Consider the following 16207-nt stretch of genomic DNA (forward strand, 5'->3'; position numbering starts at 1 on the left):
GTGGAGGTGGTATGGGAAAAGTTGGAAATATGAAAGAAAAAAAATACCCCAAAAAATAATATCATTTATTCTAAAAAATAATAAGAGACTTGAGATGAAAAAGGATATTCTACCATAAGCAGGCTTTGGAAATAGTCCTAAGCTAACTCAAAACTAATCATCTTATCTCCTCCAATCTGGTTCCCACAAATAAGAAAAACTTTGATCTAACAAGATAACTTCCTAAGCTAATGGGCCTCACTACTAATATTATCCAATTAAAATTATTAATTTCGTGTACATAATGAACCTAAAATTCCCTTGTTGGAAATGTTCCTGGGATGCTGCTTTGACTAATACTTAAATTTTTTTTTTTAATAATTTTATTTTATTTTAATTATTTATTTATATTTATTTATTTTATTTCTTTTTACGTTTTTTACTTTCTTTTACTTCCTTTATTTCTCTTATTGTATTGTAGGTATGTAAATGGATATTCGTAAATCCATTTTCGATCCGCGTTCGTATCCGATTAGGAGAATCTGAATCCGCTCAAAACTAATCGGATACGAATATGATAAACCCCCTATCCAACCAATTATTATCCTATTTGTTTAACAGTTCGATGGTAATAAAATATCTGAAATATAACTCTATGTTTGTCTATCCTTTTAAGTTACCCTATTAGATTATGTTATTTTATTTTTATAAATTTATAAGTTTAGATAATGTAATTCTTTTTCTAGATTTGCTATTGCTTGGAATTACATATCTATTAAAAAATCAAAAGTAAAAAAACGTAACAGAATAAAAGGCTAAGAAGAGTAGAGAAAATGGTAGTTACTCAACTCTCAAATCTCAACCCTAGCCCTCATCATAGAAACGGTAAAGATGTCAACGGATAGTCGAAAAATCGTATTCGATCCGAATTCATATCCATTTAGGAAAACCTATATTCAAAAAATCACTATCCGAAAATTATCTGAATCCATCCGAAAACCGATAGGATATTATCTGAATCCGTCCGAATATAATCGGATACAAATATGATAATGCTACTATCCGACCGAATCGATCTGTTTACATCCCTATTGTATTGGCCTCTTCGGATCCATGTAGCCGATCTCATTTAGTTGGGATAAGGTTATGGTGGTTGTTGTAATGAACCTAAAATTGGATTGGGGACCTTCCTGGTTTGAAGAGCATAAAAACCTAAACAATATTTACACTAATGTGTTAATAAAGAAATATTTAACAGTAACATATCTTATGAATCGTGTTAAAAAAAAAAAAAAAAAAACCGTTAAAGATTTCAAGTCTACAAAAAATCTCAAAAAACGAAGATAATTCATGAAATTCAGACTTTTGGAGCAACACGACTAGAACTTGTATGCCGACTGTTATCAAGAGCTCTATCAAAGAGAACAAAAAAATTCCTCATCTTCTCCCCTCATTAACCAACAAACTTTGTCTACATCATACAAGTCGAATTATCTTCCAGAGCTTTGGAACAGGCAGTCCTCAAGGTTTCCATGGAAGAGAGTATTTAAACAGTGCAGAAGCTAAGCTCTTTCTGGCACTATGCTGAAGTTGCAGAGTAAGAATCGCGAAAGACAAAAGAAACAAAACCAGGATGAGTAATAAATATGCATCTCATTTACAGCACATTATCAAATCATTAATGTTCTCCAAATGTTCAATTTGAAGAAAAGGGATCATGAGGTAAAAAAAAATCGATAGACAATTAGCAACTTAGCCGGACTCGGCTCCTGCCAAGCACCCTGCCCGGGCTGCACGTGCAGCGTTGGACACAGTGAGGCGTGAAAAAACTGCCTCACCCCTGCTCGAGTGCCTTGCCCGAGCAGGGGTGAGGCAGTCTTTTCACGCCTCACTGTGTCTGGCGCTGCACATGCGGCCCGGGCAAGGTGCTAGACAGGATCCTTTTGGCTACCAAAGAAACTCCCATCTTAATAACACTCTTTTCCAGTCATTCACCCTTTTCTTCCTAACCAGTACAGATAACAGTAGTAAACTGAATAATTGTTAATTCCGTTTCATGCAAGCCAAGATCCACCAGAGTAGATAATCATAAACATCACAAGAACACATTTTTGTTATACTATTCAACTACATTAAAGTCCCGTCAACATTCCTAGGAAAGGATTCATCAATTGATTTTATGTTTAAATTGTACATATAGAACAAAACTCAAGAAATACCATAACATTTAACATGAAAGGTTTTTGAAACCATAAAACTGAAGGCTGCTTCAAATCAAGAAGGCAAAAAACATACCTCGAGTCAAACATGCAAAAAGAATCTCCATCCAAATACCCCATGGCATCTACTTGTCAGGATACCCCCGTTTAGCTCTACGGCGTGTGTGGCTTGTATGGGCATTCCGAGCAGGTTTCTTTGCCTTCTTACTGCAAAGGTTAATCAAAAAGAGGGAAAAAGTTGAAATAGAAGTCAATATATCAAAACGAATATTTAAAGGGAAAAGCACTTGCCCCTCTTTCCCTGCCAAAAAATTAGAAAAATAAATGGCGTAACAGTAAGGTTGATCCATTGGCACCTAGTGGTCGCGGGTTCGAGTCGGGGAACAGCCTCACCACGAGGTGGGAGTAAGGCTGCGTACATATGATGCTTCCCTAGACTCCGCAGTGGCAGGAGCCTCCTGCACTAGGTATGCCCCTTTAAATAATTTAAAAAAAAAAAACACATACACACAGTTTCCAGGAGCACCTAACTGTGGCATTCATAGCATAAACAATTGAGGAATTAGTATATTTAACTAGAAACAGTAGAATAAATAATAAAACATACCAGAAAATGGCTGAGAACAGTCTAATTAGGATTATTATTGGAAGAGCCAATAAGACCAAAGCCTACAACAATTGCATAAAGGAATGTCAGATAAACTAATATAAAAATGGATGACTAAACTATTGTCCAGAAAATTTATAAAAACAGAAGGGGAAGAAAAAAAGTATTTAAAAGATATGCAATTGATATATGTAAAAGAAAAAGAATTACAAAACAAGTAATTTTAGAAAACAGTGTAAAACAAAGTCAAACCTACTTGTTTTATAATTAATTTTCTTATATCATAGATCTAGGCATTCCCCCTTGACATAAATTATTCACCGCAAGCTACACCAGTTTATTATTAGTTGCAAGCAGGGATTGAGATATCGGATCGGTATCGGCTGCCGATACCGATCCGTATCAGTCAATTTTACCCCTACTTTTCATTAAAATTTAAGTTTTTTGACGATTTTACCCTTGATCTGATACCGATACCCGATCCAGGATCAACCAGGTAATGGTATTGACCTCGACCGATAACAATACGATCCGGCCGATCCGATACCATTATACCAATAGCTCAGTCCATGCTTGCGAGAGGACTCGTTAATTCATGATTTTTCAATGTGTCCCATACAAAATCTAGGACCTTGACAAAACCAAAGAAAATCCTATGGGATTCTGCAGTGGAACAGTTGATATCAAATAAAAGACACCAATTTGAGATGAAATTTTCTAATATAATCTGAAAAGGAGACTACAACCAACCTTCACGTCTAAATAATGACTAATATCCTAGTCGATTCATTACCAAAAAAACAAATATCCTAGTCAATTCCGAAGTATGACCATATTATCAAATGCCATGCATACAAATATATATTGTCTGCAACTACCTAGAATTCCAATCTGATGCAGGAAAAATAACAGACTAACTTATTTTAGTCAAATAATTAGTGGATTAGGTTATACGTACATTGGGCATATGATCCAATTGGTTTTCAATGTAATGGTCTCCTTCAACAAGCCTCTATAATGAGTTTTGTTTTTTGGCATTTTAGAGTCTACTTTCTATTTTTCTTTAACTTCTATTTTCACCTATCCTAATACACACAGTATATCCTAAGTGTTTTTGCAGTTTCTATTTCTGTGAATTCAAGATTTAAAGTTTATATTTTAGAGTGGTATTGAAAATTTATAAATGGGCCTGTACCCCAGCTTTTAGGGCATAGTTGTCAAGGTTTTGCCTAGGCATCCAGGCGCTTTCTTGGGTCCTCCAAGGCGACAGCACGCCTTGATTGATGCAAGAAAGACGACCATCTTAGACGCCTAGGCATCGCCTTGGCCACCAAATGTTGCTTTTGTGGCCTTGTGACAGCACACCTTAAATTATCAGTTTTTTGACACTTTCATCAGTTTCCGTTGATCTATGTTTTTATGAATATGCTTACATTATGTCTATGCTTTGTTTATTATATATCGATTTTCTCATATTAGGTCATCGATAGCATAATTATATCATATTGTATTGATATGGCTCTTATGTTGCATATAAGCATAATTATATAAAAATATCATTGTTATGTAACATATACTGCATGCCTAGGGCTCCTAGGCGAGCGTCTGGTCGCCTTGGGTCGCTTGGTCACCTTGACAACTATATTTCACGCGTCATGAATATCATTACTGAAGCACTGGAATCATAGTTGTCACGGCATCTAAGTAATCCTAGGTGTTGGAGGAGGGAAAGAATCAAGGTGACACCAACAAGGCATCAAGGTGTCACCGTTGCCTAGGAGACAAACCAAGGCACCTAATGCTGATGCATCACCAAAAGAGGCTTATTTTGATGGGAATAAGTCAAGGTTGGGTTATATATATGTTGGACCTTTGATCCCATGGGTTTCCAATGAAATAAGTCACTTTTATGAACCTAAAGTAGGGGTACATAAGTTGCATACGGGATTAGCTCTATACTTAAGTCCCATTTTTTTTATTTAATGTAATTTTGTTTTTTTTTTTGGGTCCACACCTCCCATGAATTAGTCAAGGGAGGTGAAATTAGATTTAGCCGGCCTAAGCTGCATAAGAGTAAGGCCATTGGTCACCTATATATACTAATAAAATCATGGGAGGTGCACATTACCTCTGAATTATGAAAACTGCTATTCTTGGTCTGCAACTTTGTGTCTTCTTTGAAGATTTGCTTTGTGTTTGATCAAAGCTTTGATCCAATCAACACCATGTGGTGTGAAGCCCGGGTGGCTCTTTTGAAGCTCTCCTTCAAATTGCTTACAGATTTCTTTGAAGTTCTAGTTAAAGATCCAATTTTTATTCAAGTTTCATCCTCAAACAAGCTGCTGCCAAGAGTAATCTGCAACTACAGTCAGTTTGAGACATCCCCATCCCCATCCTCCTCCTCCTAATCCTCTACAACCCCAACCCTAGTTTTCCCCTTTGTTATTTTCAAATTTCCCATACCCTAAATTCCCCAGACCTAACCAGCCATCAAAACTTCATCAAACTTCAACCACAACACCCCCTGCCCATAAGGAGAACTCGATCTCCCTTTTTGCCCCTTCCAACCACTGAAACCCTAATTTCCCCCATCTCAAATCAATTCCCAAAACCCTAAAACTCCCACAGCCCAAACCAACCATCAGAACAGTCTACAAATCTGACCGATTATCCCTCATACCCTTCTAAGAAAACCATTCAAGTTTGATTAACTTCTGTCCAGCCAAACCCTACAAATCCATCTTTGCCTCTTTTCAGAAACCCGAAACCATAACCCTAACTTGCTGCCTATTCAAGTTTACACACTTCCATCTATCAAGACATCTCAGGACCTTCACTGATAGACTCCCCTAACTCAACTTGACATAACCCATACATCAAACCCTAACCCTAATTTCACCAAAAACCCTATTTTGACCTAGCTGATTCACATGTTCATAACAGATCCTGGTTTACTGGCTCCTAGTTGGTCTCCTACCAATCTAGGACTAGATTAGCACCCTTTGCTTGACAACCATGACTGGAATTACTATTTTGTTTATGCCATGTGGATTCACGACGGTGGGGATGGATATTTTTACATGCAAAGGTGGAATCCTTAGTAAAATTAGGTAGATGCCCTAGGCCTTCTCATGGGGGATTCCTTAGATCTGAAGTGAAATTAAATTAATTTTCATTCATAAAAGTGAAAGTTAAAGAGAGAGGCTTGAGTGTTGTTTTCAGTTGTTTTTTCATGAGAATTTTTTCCAGTAGTATCGCAGTTTTTCATTCTGTTGTTTAGCTTTAGGGTCTGGTTGTGGAATTCATTGTCTTTCGCTAATCACACAAATTGCCATTGATGCTAATCAGGAGTCCCAAAGAGGCCGGGGCTAGAGGGAGGGGGGGGGAAGTTACCCCTAACACAAACCACTGGCACTTCAAGACTACAGCAGCACACACATCCATATTACAACAACACTTTCCACATTATTTGTCCCAAATTATATATTTAAAAAAAAACACACACGCACGCACATACAACATTCTCACTACAACAACTTAATGGGAACTTTATGGCCCTTCTAAGGCCTTTATCAATTTCAGGAGCCAATAGATGCTCCATAAAGGAGATATTTCTCAAGAGCCAAACACCTTTGTCAGAGAAATCTATATAAGTTCATCATAGCATCATATAAGCTTTATTGCTATACATAAGTGTTCAGACTTCTCTGGATGGGATGGTCACAAATTTATTAATTTAATGCCATAAGATGTAAAAAATGGCTAATAAAAAAAATTCTCTTGCACAAAATTTGTTACTTGTACAAAAAGAAGTGCAGTGCTTTCTATATAATCAGGGAGTCTTGCACTAATTCTTTGAGCCCCTTTTGTTACAGGACCACAAATTAGACATTTTCATATACTTATGGGAGTTGTGTTTCTAGGTGGGCTGGTCTTGAGAGGGTTCCCCAGGTGGATCTTGGTTCTACCAAGTGGCAAGGGGCTGTAATTTTGCGGATTGGTGGACCTCAAGGTCCCTTGCTCAAAAAATTCAAGTTTTATCCTAATTGGAGTTGATCAAGTGGCAAAATCAAGTATTGAAAATAAATGACCATAAAGTGGTTGTACACCGAAAATTGGAGGCTGACAAATACAGGAGCACACAGGCATACATGGGAGGGTATTAGATTGAATCTGCAAATTTCACACATAGCCAATTCAGACTACTCCCTCAAAATCCAGCAGCCAGAATCTCCAGATCATGCCTCCACGTGGCAGAAATAGGTGGTCTTCTTAGAAAACCTATCCAAGCAGGTCGGCTCAGAAAAAATTTTGCTTGTACTTATTTGTCAAGTAAAAGTCAAAGCGAGAGGAATAGTTTCTTGTTCTTTTTTTTATTTTCTGACAAAAAGAAGGGAACTTTTTCAATAAAAAGAGAATGCACAAGAAACTCTCATGTTGGCTTCAATCAGCAAATGTTGATATAGCATAGGACATGTTCCAATTACATTAGTATCTTCACAATCCCATCTCTAGGTAATGCATCTGCAATGAAATTCAGGAATCCCTTTTACAAGAGCCAACAACGCACACAGAGGACAGAACAGCATTTAACACAAGATCAGTGCCTTTATCGCTACTGGGATGCACCTAAAGGACTTGAATACAAAACCTCTCCTATGAATTTAAGGCAGACACCAACACTTACAAGCAGTGATTGATGCACAGAAGGAAACATCTATTAAAGATCCCCTTCAAAAGCAACACAGAGCCTTCTGGTCTGTATTATGAAGCTATATAAGCTCCCATCTAATCCCAAATCAGAGAGTATACCGAGAAGCTTGAAAGTATCCATTTCACAGCAGGTGCACCCTGAGCAAATTTTTAGTGTTTTCTTTGAACAAAAGTAAAAGCTCACAGGATTAAATTTGCAACACCAATTTGTAACCCTTTGAAGAAGGCAGTCGTTCATCTTTGCATCTCCAAGCAAATGACTTTTTTTAGTTATGAAAATGGAAGAGAAAATACTATTTAAGTAACAACATATGGTCATAAATAAACCATAAATAAACCACAAAAATCAAGAAACTGATACCTGAAGGTGGTATGTGGATGCTGACTCGAGGAATTTTTCATAACTGTGAACTACTTTTTTTGTATATGGTTTCAAGGCAACCCATGCTTTATCAACATGAGGTTTGGCTGCAGTTGCAACCTGATCGATGTACGGCATGGTAAACTTCTTAGCTTCCTGTCAAGTCATGACACTGGCTTCATGAATACTAGTCATGCAAAGCAAACAAACAAGAAACATTAAGGAAAAAAAATATACCTGTAAGTAAGGATCCGAGAATTCTTGTATTTGAACCACATATGGTGCTATGGCACTTTTGGATGTCTCATAGACCTCAATGCTTCTCTTAGTTGCTAATTGGACATGTGGTTCAACATATGCTGTAAATGTTAACCATTGTTCCTTTAAAGTTGGGATCCATCTCTTCAAAAATATGGAATAAAGAATCAGAAGGATAAAACCCAGTCAACATTACAACTTACATTTCAAACGCTGAATTTGTAAAGAATTTGAGGTAACATTCATCAAAATAAATAAATAAAATGCAAAAAAAAGAATCTCACACCAGCATCTAGAGAAATTGACTCTCATGAAGGAACATAATGACCAAACAAAAATATGTATATGGGAAATAAAAATGTGGAAATCAACTAGAAATAATTAACTTACAGTTTCAACTGTTTCAATGTGGGGTTCGGCCCACTTGTGCACTTGAGCTTTTTTATCCGAGGCCTAAAACAAATTGGAAATGTAAAAGTGATCAAATGATGCAGTCAAATATCTAACCAATGATTCACATTATCCACAAAGACATATCCAAGAGGTAGCCAAGATTTTGAAAAATTGAGCTAATTACTGAATGGAAGGGGGGGGGGGGGTGGGAAAATAAAACCTTTTCGACCACAATGTCCATGGCTGGTTTCCCATGCTTATTCCAGTGTTCTGCCATGACCAACTGCAATGCAAAAAATATATATAAATAAACATGACAGTCACAAGCAAAAGTCTTGTAGTACATATACCAACCCTGCATAAATTTACCTGAAAATGAACTAAATGAGCTGCAAGCCAAGAGGGAAGCCATGCACCATGAACCTGATCAATCACAAATATCAAGCCTGTTAATCTTACAACCAATACACATTTCAGGCATAGTCATTCAAAAAATATTGAACATAAAAAGAGCATGAAGGGTCATACACTTGCTGCAGCTAATAGCATGCACACATCATATGAATGATGAAGCATCAACATTAGAAGAGAGAGAGAGAGAGAGAGAGAGAGAGTTTCTGACACCCAAAAGTGCATCAGGGACATGGTTAGGGTATAATAGGAAAGACAGGAAGATAGTCAACATGAAAATATATTTACCTAATCACATGTTCTTTTCTGGTATAAAAATATATATTGCAAGGGGGCAGCAAGCAGTAGCACACAGTTTGGCCTGTCAGCTAACTGGTCGACCAACAAGGCTACACACATGGACCCCCATTAATTGCCTGGGCCTGGGGTTGCTTACATGTTTTGATAATGCTGTACAACCACTTCACGGTCACATGGACCCCCATTAATTGTTTGGCTTCATCTAACACAACATGGTGGCCATTAAGATCAATATAGATGGTGCCTCCCTCTTCCATGAATCCATCTTCATCCACCAATTCATTCCCCATAGAACACGTATTAGAGATACCTCCAAAAGTGGGGACCACAAGGGACTTGGTATTATGACTCTTACTATGGTGCTTTTTCTTACGTTTTTTGAGAAGCTCCACAACATTGTTAGCAGCCACAAGAGACAAACTCTACACCAGCGACTTCATTGTTGATACAGTGAGGGCTCCTATCGGGTAGTCTTCAGAGAACTCAACTCTTTGCCCTTCTTATGGAGCAACACTAGATTGATCTAGTCAACACGATCGATCTCCACATTGCCATAATTTGTAGACAACAAAAACAACCAATTTCTCTCCTTGGCGACGAACAAACATTGAATGGTCTGAAAAACACTGAGAAAAACCATAACCAGTCACAATAGCACTAAACTTCTCGAACCATGCCCTAGGGGACTATTTCAACCCATAAATAGCCTTGTGCAACCTACACACATGTCCACCATTCTCCCCCTGAGCAACATACCCTGAAGGTTGCTCCATATAGACCTCCTCGAGTAAGTCACCATAAAGGAAAGCCATTTTTAATGTCAGACTGAAACAAAGGCCAATCAAAATTTATAACCATAGAAATAAGAAGGCGAACTGAATTCAACCATGCCACAGGAGAGAAAATCTCAATGTAATCTACACCATAAGTCTGGGTATATCCTTTAGCTACCAGGCGAGCTTTAAGCCGCCCAACAGAACCATAAGAGTGATACTTGGTAATATACACTCAAGGGCTTCAATGTGGGCGCAAGGAATGGTATAGGTAGACAGAGAGGGAGCAAAACTATGATAATAGGATGGAAGATGTGAGACACACAAACTTATCAATGGGCTAAGCAACTAAGGTTTTTTTGGTACATGATCTCTTACCTTTAGGAGCAGCAATTGGCAAGTCATCTGGTTCAGCTGGTTAGTCAGGAAGAGCAAGTAAGGGAGCATCCGCACCAAAGGTTGAGGTCAGAGTAGGAAGAGATGGAGACGGACCAGTAGTATCTGTATTGTGTTAACCCAATATGCCTCTTATCCTGATACACCTGCAATGGAGGATTAGATAGAGCAACATCTACAGGGATGGGAGGAGGGTTAGACACAGTCAAAGGATCATCCGACACAACGGGCTGATCAGAAATATAGGAGGTAACTTCAAAGAAGGTGACATCAGTACTAACAAACTATCACCGAGTAACAGAGTCATAACACCGGTACCCCTTCGGAGTATGGGAGTAACCCAGAAAAACACACTTAGTGGACCTAAGATCTAACTTGTCACCCGGTTGATGGAGATTATGAACAAAACAGACAGCCAAAAACCCGAGGTGGTAAGTTAAAAATCAGTATGTCCGGAAATAAAACAGAGAAGGGAGACTTATCGGCAAGCACAGAATTAGGCATTCGGTTAATTAAGAAACAAGCCGTAAGAATTGCATCACACCAAAAATGTTTAGGCACTTGCATATGAAGCATCATAACAGCGGCGACCTCATGTAAACGTCTATTTTTCCGTTATGCTACCCCATTTTGTTGAGGGGTATAGGAACAACTGGTTTGGTGAATCATGCCATATCATCACAAAAAGAAGAAATTTCATTTTGAACAAATTCTAAGGCATTATCAAAACGAAACACTTAAATAGAAGATTTAAATTGGGTCTTTATTTCATTGCAAAAATTGTGAAATACATGTAAAAATCCAGAACGATCCTTTAAAAGATATGACCATGTAAGTCTGGAATGGTCGTCCACAAATGTGACAAAATTCCGAAAACCATGTCTACTACTTGCACGACAAGGACCCCATACATCTGAATGCACCAAAGAAAATAAAGTACTACTACAGGGCACAATACGAGATGGATAAGAAGCACGATGATGTTTACCCAACTCACAGCCCTCACACTCTAACCTATCTAAAGACTTAAATTACGGAAACAAAATTTTTAACCTAGACAAGGACAAATGTCCTAAGCGACAATGCCATTGGAATGGCAACTCTCCACCAACAATAGTTGCAGCAGCACAAGCACATGGGGCAGCATCATAAAGATAATATAGGCCATCTTTCTCACGCCCTCTACCAATCGTCTTCCTCATGTGAAGATCCTGAAAAAAGACAATGAGAATAAAAAAATGTTACTGAGCAATTCAAATTTCTAGTGAGTTGACTAACTGAAAGAAGGCTTAAGGGAAATTGAGGTACATATAATACAGAAGAAAGAGAAATGATAGAATTAAGGAAAACAGTATCATGCCCAGTTACAGGAGTAGAAGATCCATTGGCGAGGATAACAGGTGGAGTATAAGAATTAGATGAAATGGAACTGAAAATACCAGTCAAGTGAGCAGAAGCCTCGGAATTAATAATCCAAGGTGTAGAAGTGGTGGAAAGAAAAGCAGGTGTACCTGCATGAGCCAGTGTGGCAGCTGCAGTAGATGCCCTAGTAGTGGAAGTGGATGACTCTAGACTCTTTAGGCGGCGCATCAACTATTAAACCTCATCATGAAGGGTGGTGGAGGATCCTACCACGTCTGAACCTGATTTAGTATCACTGGGGGCAACCATGTCTGCACCATCTTCAGGAGCTGCATGATTGGCCAAGTGTTGAGCCCACTCTGGTTTGCCATGCTTGGACCAGCACGTCTCAACAGTGTGATTTGATTTCCCACAATAAAAACACCGTCGGGCAGCTTTGTCAATATGCTGCCCCACCTAAGCCACGACCACCAGCACCACGTCCACCCCCTGAATTACAGCCTCTGCCATGGCCTCTACTAGTAGTGAAAGCTGAGTTTTCCTTGGGAGTGGTGTCTAGTTTGGAACTAGGAGAGGCAATACGCTGCGGGCTAGAGTAAGTATCATTGAGTGTGGGGACTGATTCACCACCCAGTAAGTGACCCTTCACAGCCTTTAAATTTGGACTCAACCCAGCCAAAAATTTTGAGACAAAGAACTCATTCCATAGAGCCTTTAATTTTTCAATATCAGTAGTAAGGGGCTGAAACACATTCAGCTCTTCAACAATTCCCTTAAAAGCACTGTAGTACTCCTGAAGTGACTTGTCAGCCTGTTGTTGGAACAGCTTCTCATAAGGATCATAAATCGGGGTTATACTCTTCTCTTGAGAATATCTCGCGCAAGTCATCCCACACTCCCTTCGCAGTCATGTGAAACATGACATTGGCAGCAATATAAGGTTCCACCTGTTCCATAACCAAATAAAAATAATTGAATTCTCCTTGACCCAAGTACTGTAATCCTTTGAGTCTGGAGCCAGAGGAGCTTAAGCAATATAGCTAAGTTTGTCCTTAGCCATAATGTAGACACGGACAGCTTGTGTCCAAAGAAGATAATTGGAACTCCCCTTCAGTTTAATGGATGTAATATGTACATTAACAGTATCTGTGGTATTCTTTGTATCAGCCATGGTAAGAGTATTATTTCAAGAACCAATAAAGGCAGCAGCAATGGTTCTTGAGGATGGAAACAAGAAGCAGCAACACACACTGACCACAGTAGTATAACAGTCTTCAATAATGGGCAGAAGATACAACCCAACAGCAACCAGAAAAAAAAAATCGAAGGAATTGCTCAAGAGGAGATTGAACTTAGAATTTGGAGAAAAATATCACCCACTTCAATTATGCAGCATAGGCAGGTAATTTAATGTGCAAACAATTGCAATTAATAACCAAAAACCACAGCACCAGAGTCTTCAATCAGCATAGCCTCAACACAGCCACACAGAGGAGATCGATTTCTTCAGGGTTTTTGCCTAGGATCGATATCTGCAGTCCTTGGCTGTAGGCAGTACAAGCTTCAACTTAGCAAGCATCAGTAGCATTGGTAGGGATAAAAACACTCCATTAATAATGGAAGGAGTGATTTTAATTCATGGTAGAAGCAGTAGTAGGTGGCTGCACACCACAAGGAAAAATCGAGAAAGGACGATCAGCAGAAAAAAATCGTGGAAGGGACCTGATCTGATTATAAAAGCTCTGATACCATATTAAAATATCAGATTCTTATAACCAGATCAGAAGAAACAGAGGAAGAAGAGAACCACACAAGCTCCAAAGGTGGGAGAGAGCCTGCGGCTAGAACAGAATGTTCTAACTGCAGGTCTGTCCCTCTCTATTAATAATAAACCAAAATAAAATATAGGACAATACTGCCCCTTACAACTAATTGACTTTACACAAACTTCAAGAACTAATAGAAAAGAAAATAGAAAGACTAAACTGCCCCTAGATCCTGACGGTAATACTTCAACAGTTTCCATGAGTTAAATTCTTCATACTGGTAAGTATCCTTTTGCCCTCATTTTACGTGAGATCTGGTGTTTGACATCACAACCAGTAGCTCAAGTACATTTACAATTTGGGCCATTACAATACCATGTGCCTTGCTTAGTCACCCCGTTGGCACACTGTGACATTCTTCTAAGGCGACCTTGGCAACGACATGCTAGTATTCTCTATGATGGTGAATGGAACACCACCAAGGTGAAGCAATGAGGCTGTACATACTTAATGATGCCACCTGTTATTAGACATGCTTCGCCGGTGACAGTCTCCTCCTTCAGTGTTACCTCAGCCTATTCTCCCTCCTCTTGGAGTTACATTCCTGTCATCTATCTTGAGATATGTGTCACCTCATTGACAAACGGTTTGCAAGAGTATTCTGGGAACACAACCTAACTCGACAGAGTCGAGTTCTTTTAAGACCAAAAGGGTTAATGCAGTTATGCGTAGGAATTAGGATACTTTAGTTTATTTATTATTTTGGTTTTTATTGTAATATTCTGTTTTACTTCTAATAGGATAATTAATGGTAGAGTTGACTTGGGACTTTATTCCAGTTTTAGAGTTTGAATAGGTTTTAGTTTTTGTTTAAACTCTTTAAATTGCAGCTTGTTAAACTCTTTAAATCGTTGGACAAATCTGGATTTTACAATTGGAATGAAGTTTTTAAAACGCTGAGGAGAAAGAGACTGTGGTGCGCATCTCTCTTTCTCCTCCTCTAAATTCTCTCTCGTTTCTGATCTTTTCCCTCCCACTCCATTCCCCTACCTCTTCTCCTTCTTCCTTCTATATCCTTGGTCCTATTCTGTTGACGCTACCATCAGTCCCCACTTAACTGTGTCGCTCTCTCTCATCTTTGCTTCTTTATTTCTAAGAGTCTGGGTATAGGTTGCTTAATTGTAGATGTCCCAAACCCTTGAGTTCCATCCTCTAAGGTTTTCCAGCTGGGTAAATCGAACCATTTATCGAGCTGTTCTTGAGTTCTCTGCCAAAACCTGAGTAGCAGAGATTCTGTTCTCCCTTTTATCTCTGTTCTGGGTTTTCTTGTGTGGAATCATTATAACCTGAAGTGGCGAATGCCTGAAATTTCAGGCCCATCTGACAGTTACTGAAGGAGTTTTCTCCATCAAAGCTTGCTGGTTTTCTGCCATTAAATGTGTTGCGGGAGGTTGAAAACAACTAAAGTAGTCCTAGATTTGAATTGCTCAAACTAGAAGCCAAACCAGAATCTGTCTTCAAAGATGACTTAATTTTGGGCTTAAAAACCATGGAAAATGCTAAATTAATTTATTTATTATTTTGGTTTTTATTGTCATATTCTCTTTTTATCTCACCCAAGGCGACCAAGGAGTCTGGACGCCATGGTTGCCTTGGCGACGCCTTGACAACTACGGTGATGTAATAAACTGAATTCAGCAAACCAGTGAGGTGTAAAACAGAATCAGCAGCAAGGTTTTTTGGAGAAACGGGGTTAGATTTAGGGTTAGGATTTAAGAGGGGAAAAATAGATTTGCCAGGGTTTGGCTGGGCAGAACCAGCCCAAATTTGGATCGAGTATCCCAATGGAGCAGGGGAGTACTCAACCAAACTTTGGGAGCATTCCCACGGTTGGGTTGGTCAAGACTGAATGTAGAACTTGGGGAAAAGAAAGGGGAGAAAAAGGAATCTAGGGTTTGGGGACTTGAACTTACTAGTTGGTGATGAACAACTCTTTGAGATCAGATTACTTGACTGTAGAACAGTAATGGAGATGCAAAAGAAAACCAAACGAACCACCCAAGCTTCCCATCGCAAGGTGTCAATCGGATCGAACACCAATTCCATAAGCCTTGATCAAACACAAGACAAATCTTCAGCAAGGAAGATGTTTTTTTATAAATTCTATGAGATAAAAAGAAACCCCACAAATTCCTTTTATTTATAAGGCCTAAAGGCCATGTCCTAATCAGACTAGGAGTGGAAAAGATCCCCCTAGCCAACTTAATTAACTAACACCCCCTTTCTAAAAACCGTGGAGAGGGGTGGACCCACTTACATTGCTTAAAAAGAATAATAAAAGCAACTAAAGAAATATACTAAAATCACTTATAGTGAGCCACTGGTTGGACCAGCTTGGACCCGGTTCAATTTAAGAACACAAATTACATCAAAATAAACTAAGTATGGAACTACTAAAGACTAAACAGCTACTTGGACTTCTTCTTTGTACGGATGTAAGTCGTCAGATCTGCATCAACTACCCCCAAACTCAAGTCATGGTATTGCATCAACCCCCCCAAAACTCAAGTCATGGTTTTTGCTTAAAAATATTTATTTCCAAAAATACTTGATTCTTATTTCTTCATCCTAGTTTATCCTTATTTTAGATTTGTTTGCCCTTTACTGAG

At 38.7% G+C, this 16207-nt stretch overlaps 1 protein-coding gene across 6 annotated transcripts in view; it reads right to left on the reverse strand.

Moving 5' to 3' along the window:
* Positions 1-1205: 1205 nt before the first annotated feature.
* The window catches only part of LOC122658706, a 39492-nt gene continuing 24490 nt past the window's right edge, over positions 1206-16207 (reverse strand). For 3 of the 6 annotated variants that reach the window (XM_043853786.1, XM_043853785.1, XM_043853790.1), the window contains 8 exons: positions 8900-8953; positions 8751-8813; positions 8528-8590; positions 8117-8281; positions 7880-8035; positions 2806-2867; positions 2285-2405; positions 1206-1572 (listed from right to left, as the gene is read on the reverse strand). In XM_043853786.1, coding sequence (XP_043709721.1) covers positions 2324-2405; positions 2806-2867; positions 7880-8035; positions 8117-8281; positions 8528-8590; positions 8751-8813; positions 8900-8953 — 645 coding nt within the window. In that variant the 3' untranslated portion in view covers positions 1206-1572; positions 2285-2323. Of the gene's footprint in view, positions 1573-2274; positions 2406-2805; positions 2868-7336; positions 7779-7879; positions 8036-8116; positions 8282-8527; positions 8591-8750; positions 8814-8899; positions 8954-16207 lie in introns of those variants that run through there. The other 3 variants (XM_043853787.1, XM_043853788.1, XM_043853789.1) reach the window with 3 other exon arrangements.

Source organism: Telopea speciosissima, chromosome 4, assembly GCF_018873765.1.
Source record: "Telopea speciosissima isolate NSW1024214 ecotype Mountain lineage chromosome 4, Tspe_v1, whole genome shotgun sequence".
Classification (NCBI taxonomy): domain Eukaryota; kingdom Viridiplantae; phylum Streptophyta; class Magnoliopsida; order Proteales; family Proteaceae; genus Telopea; species Telopea speciosissima.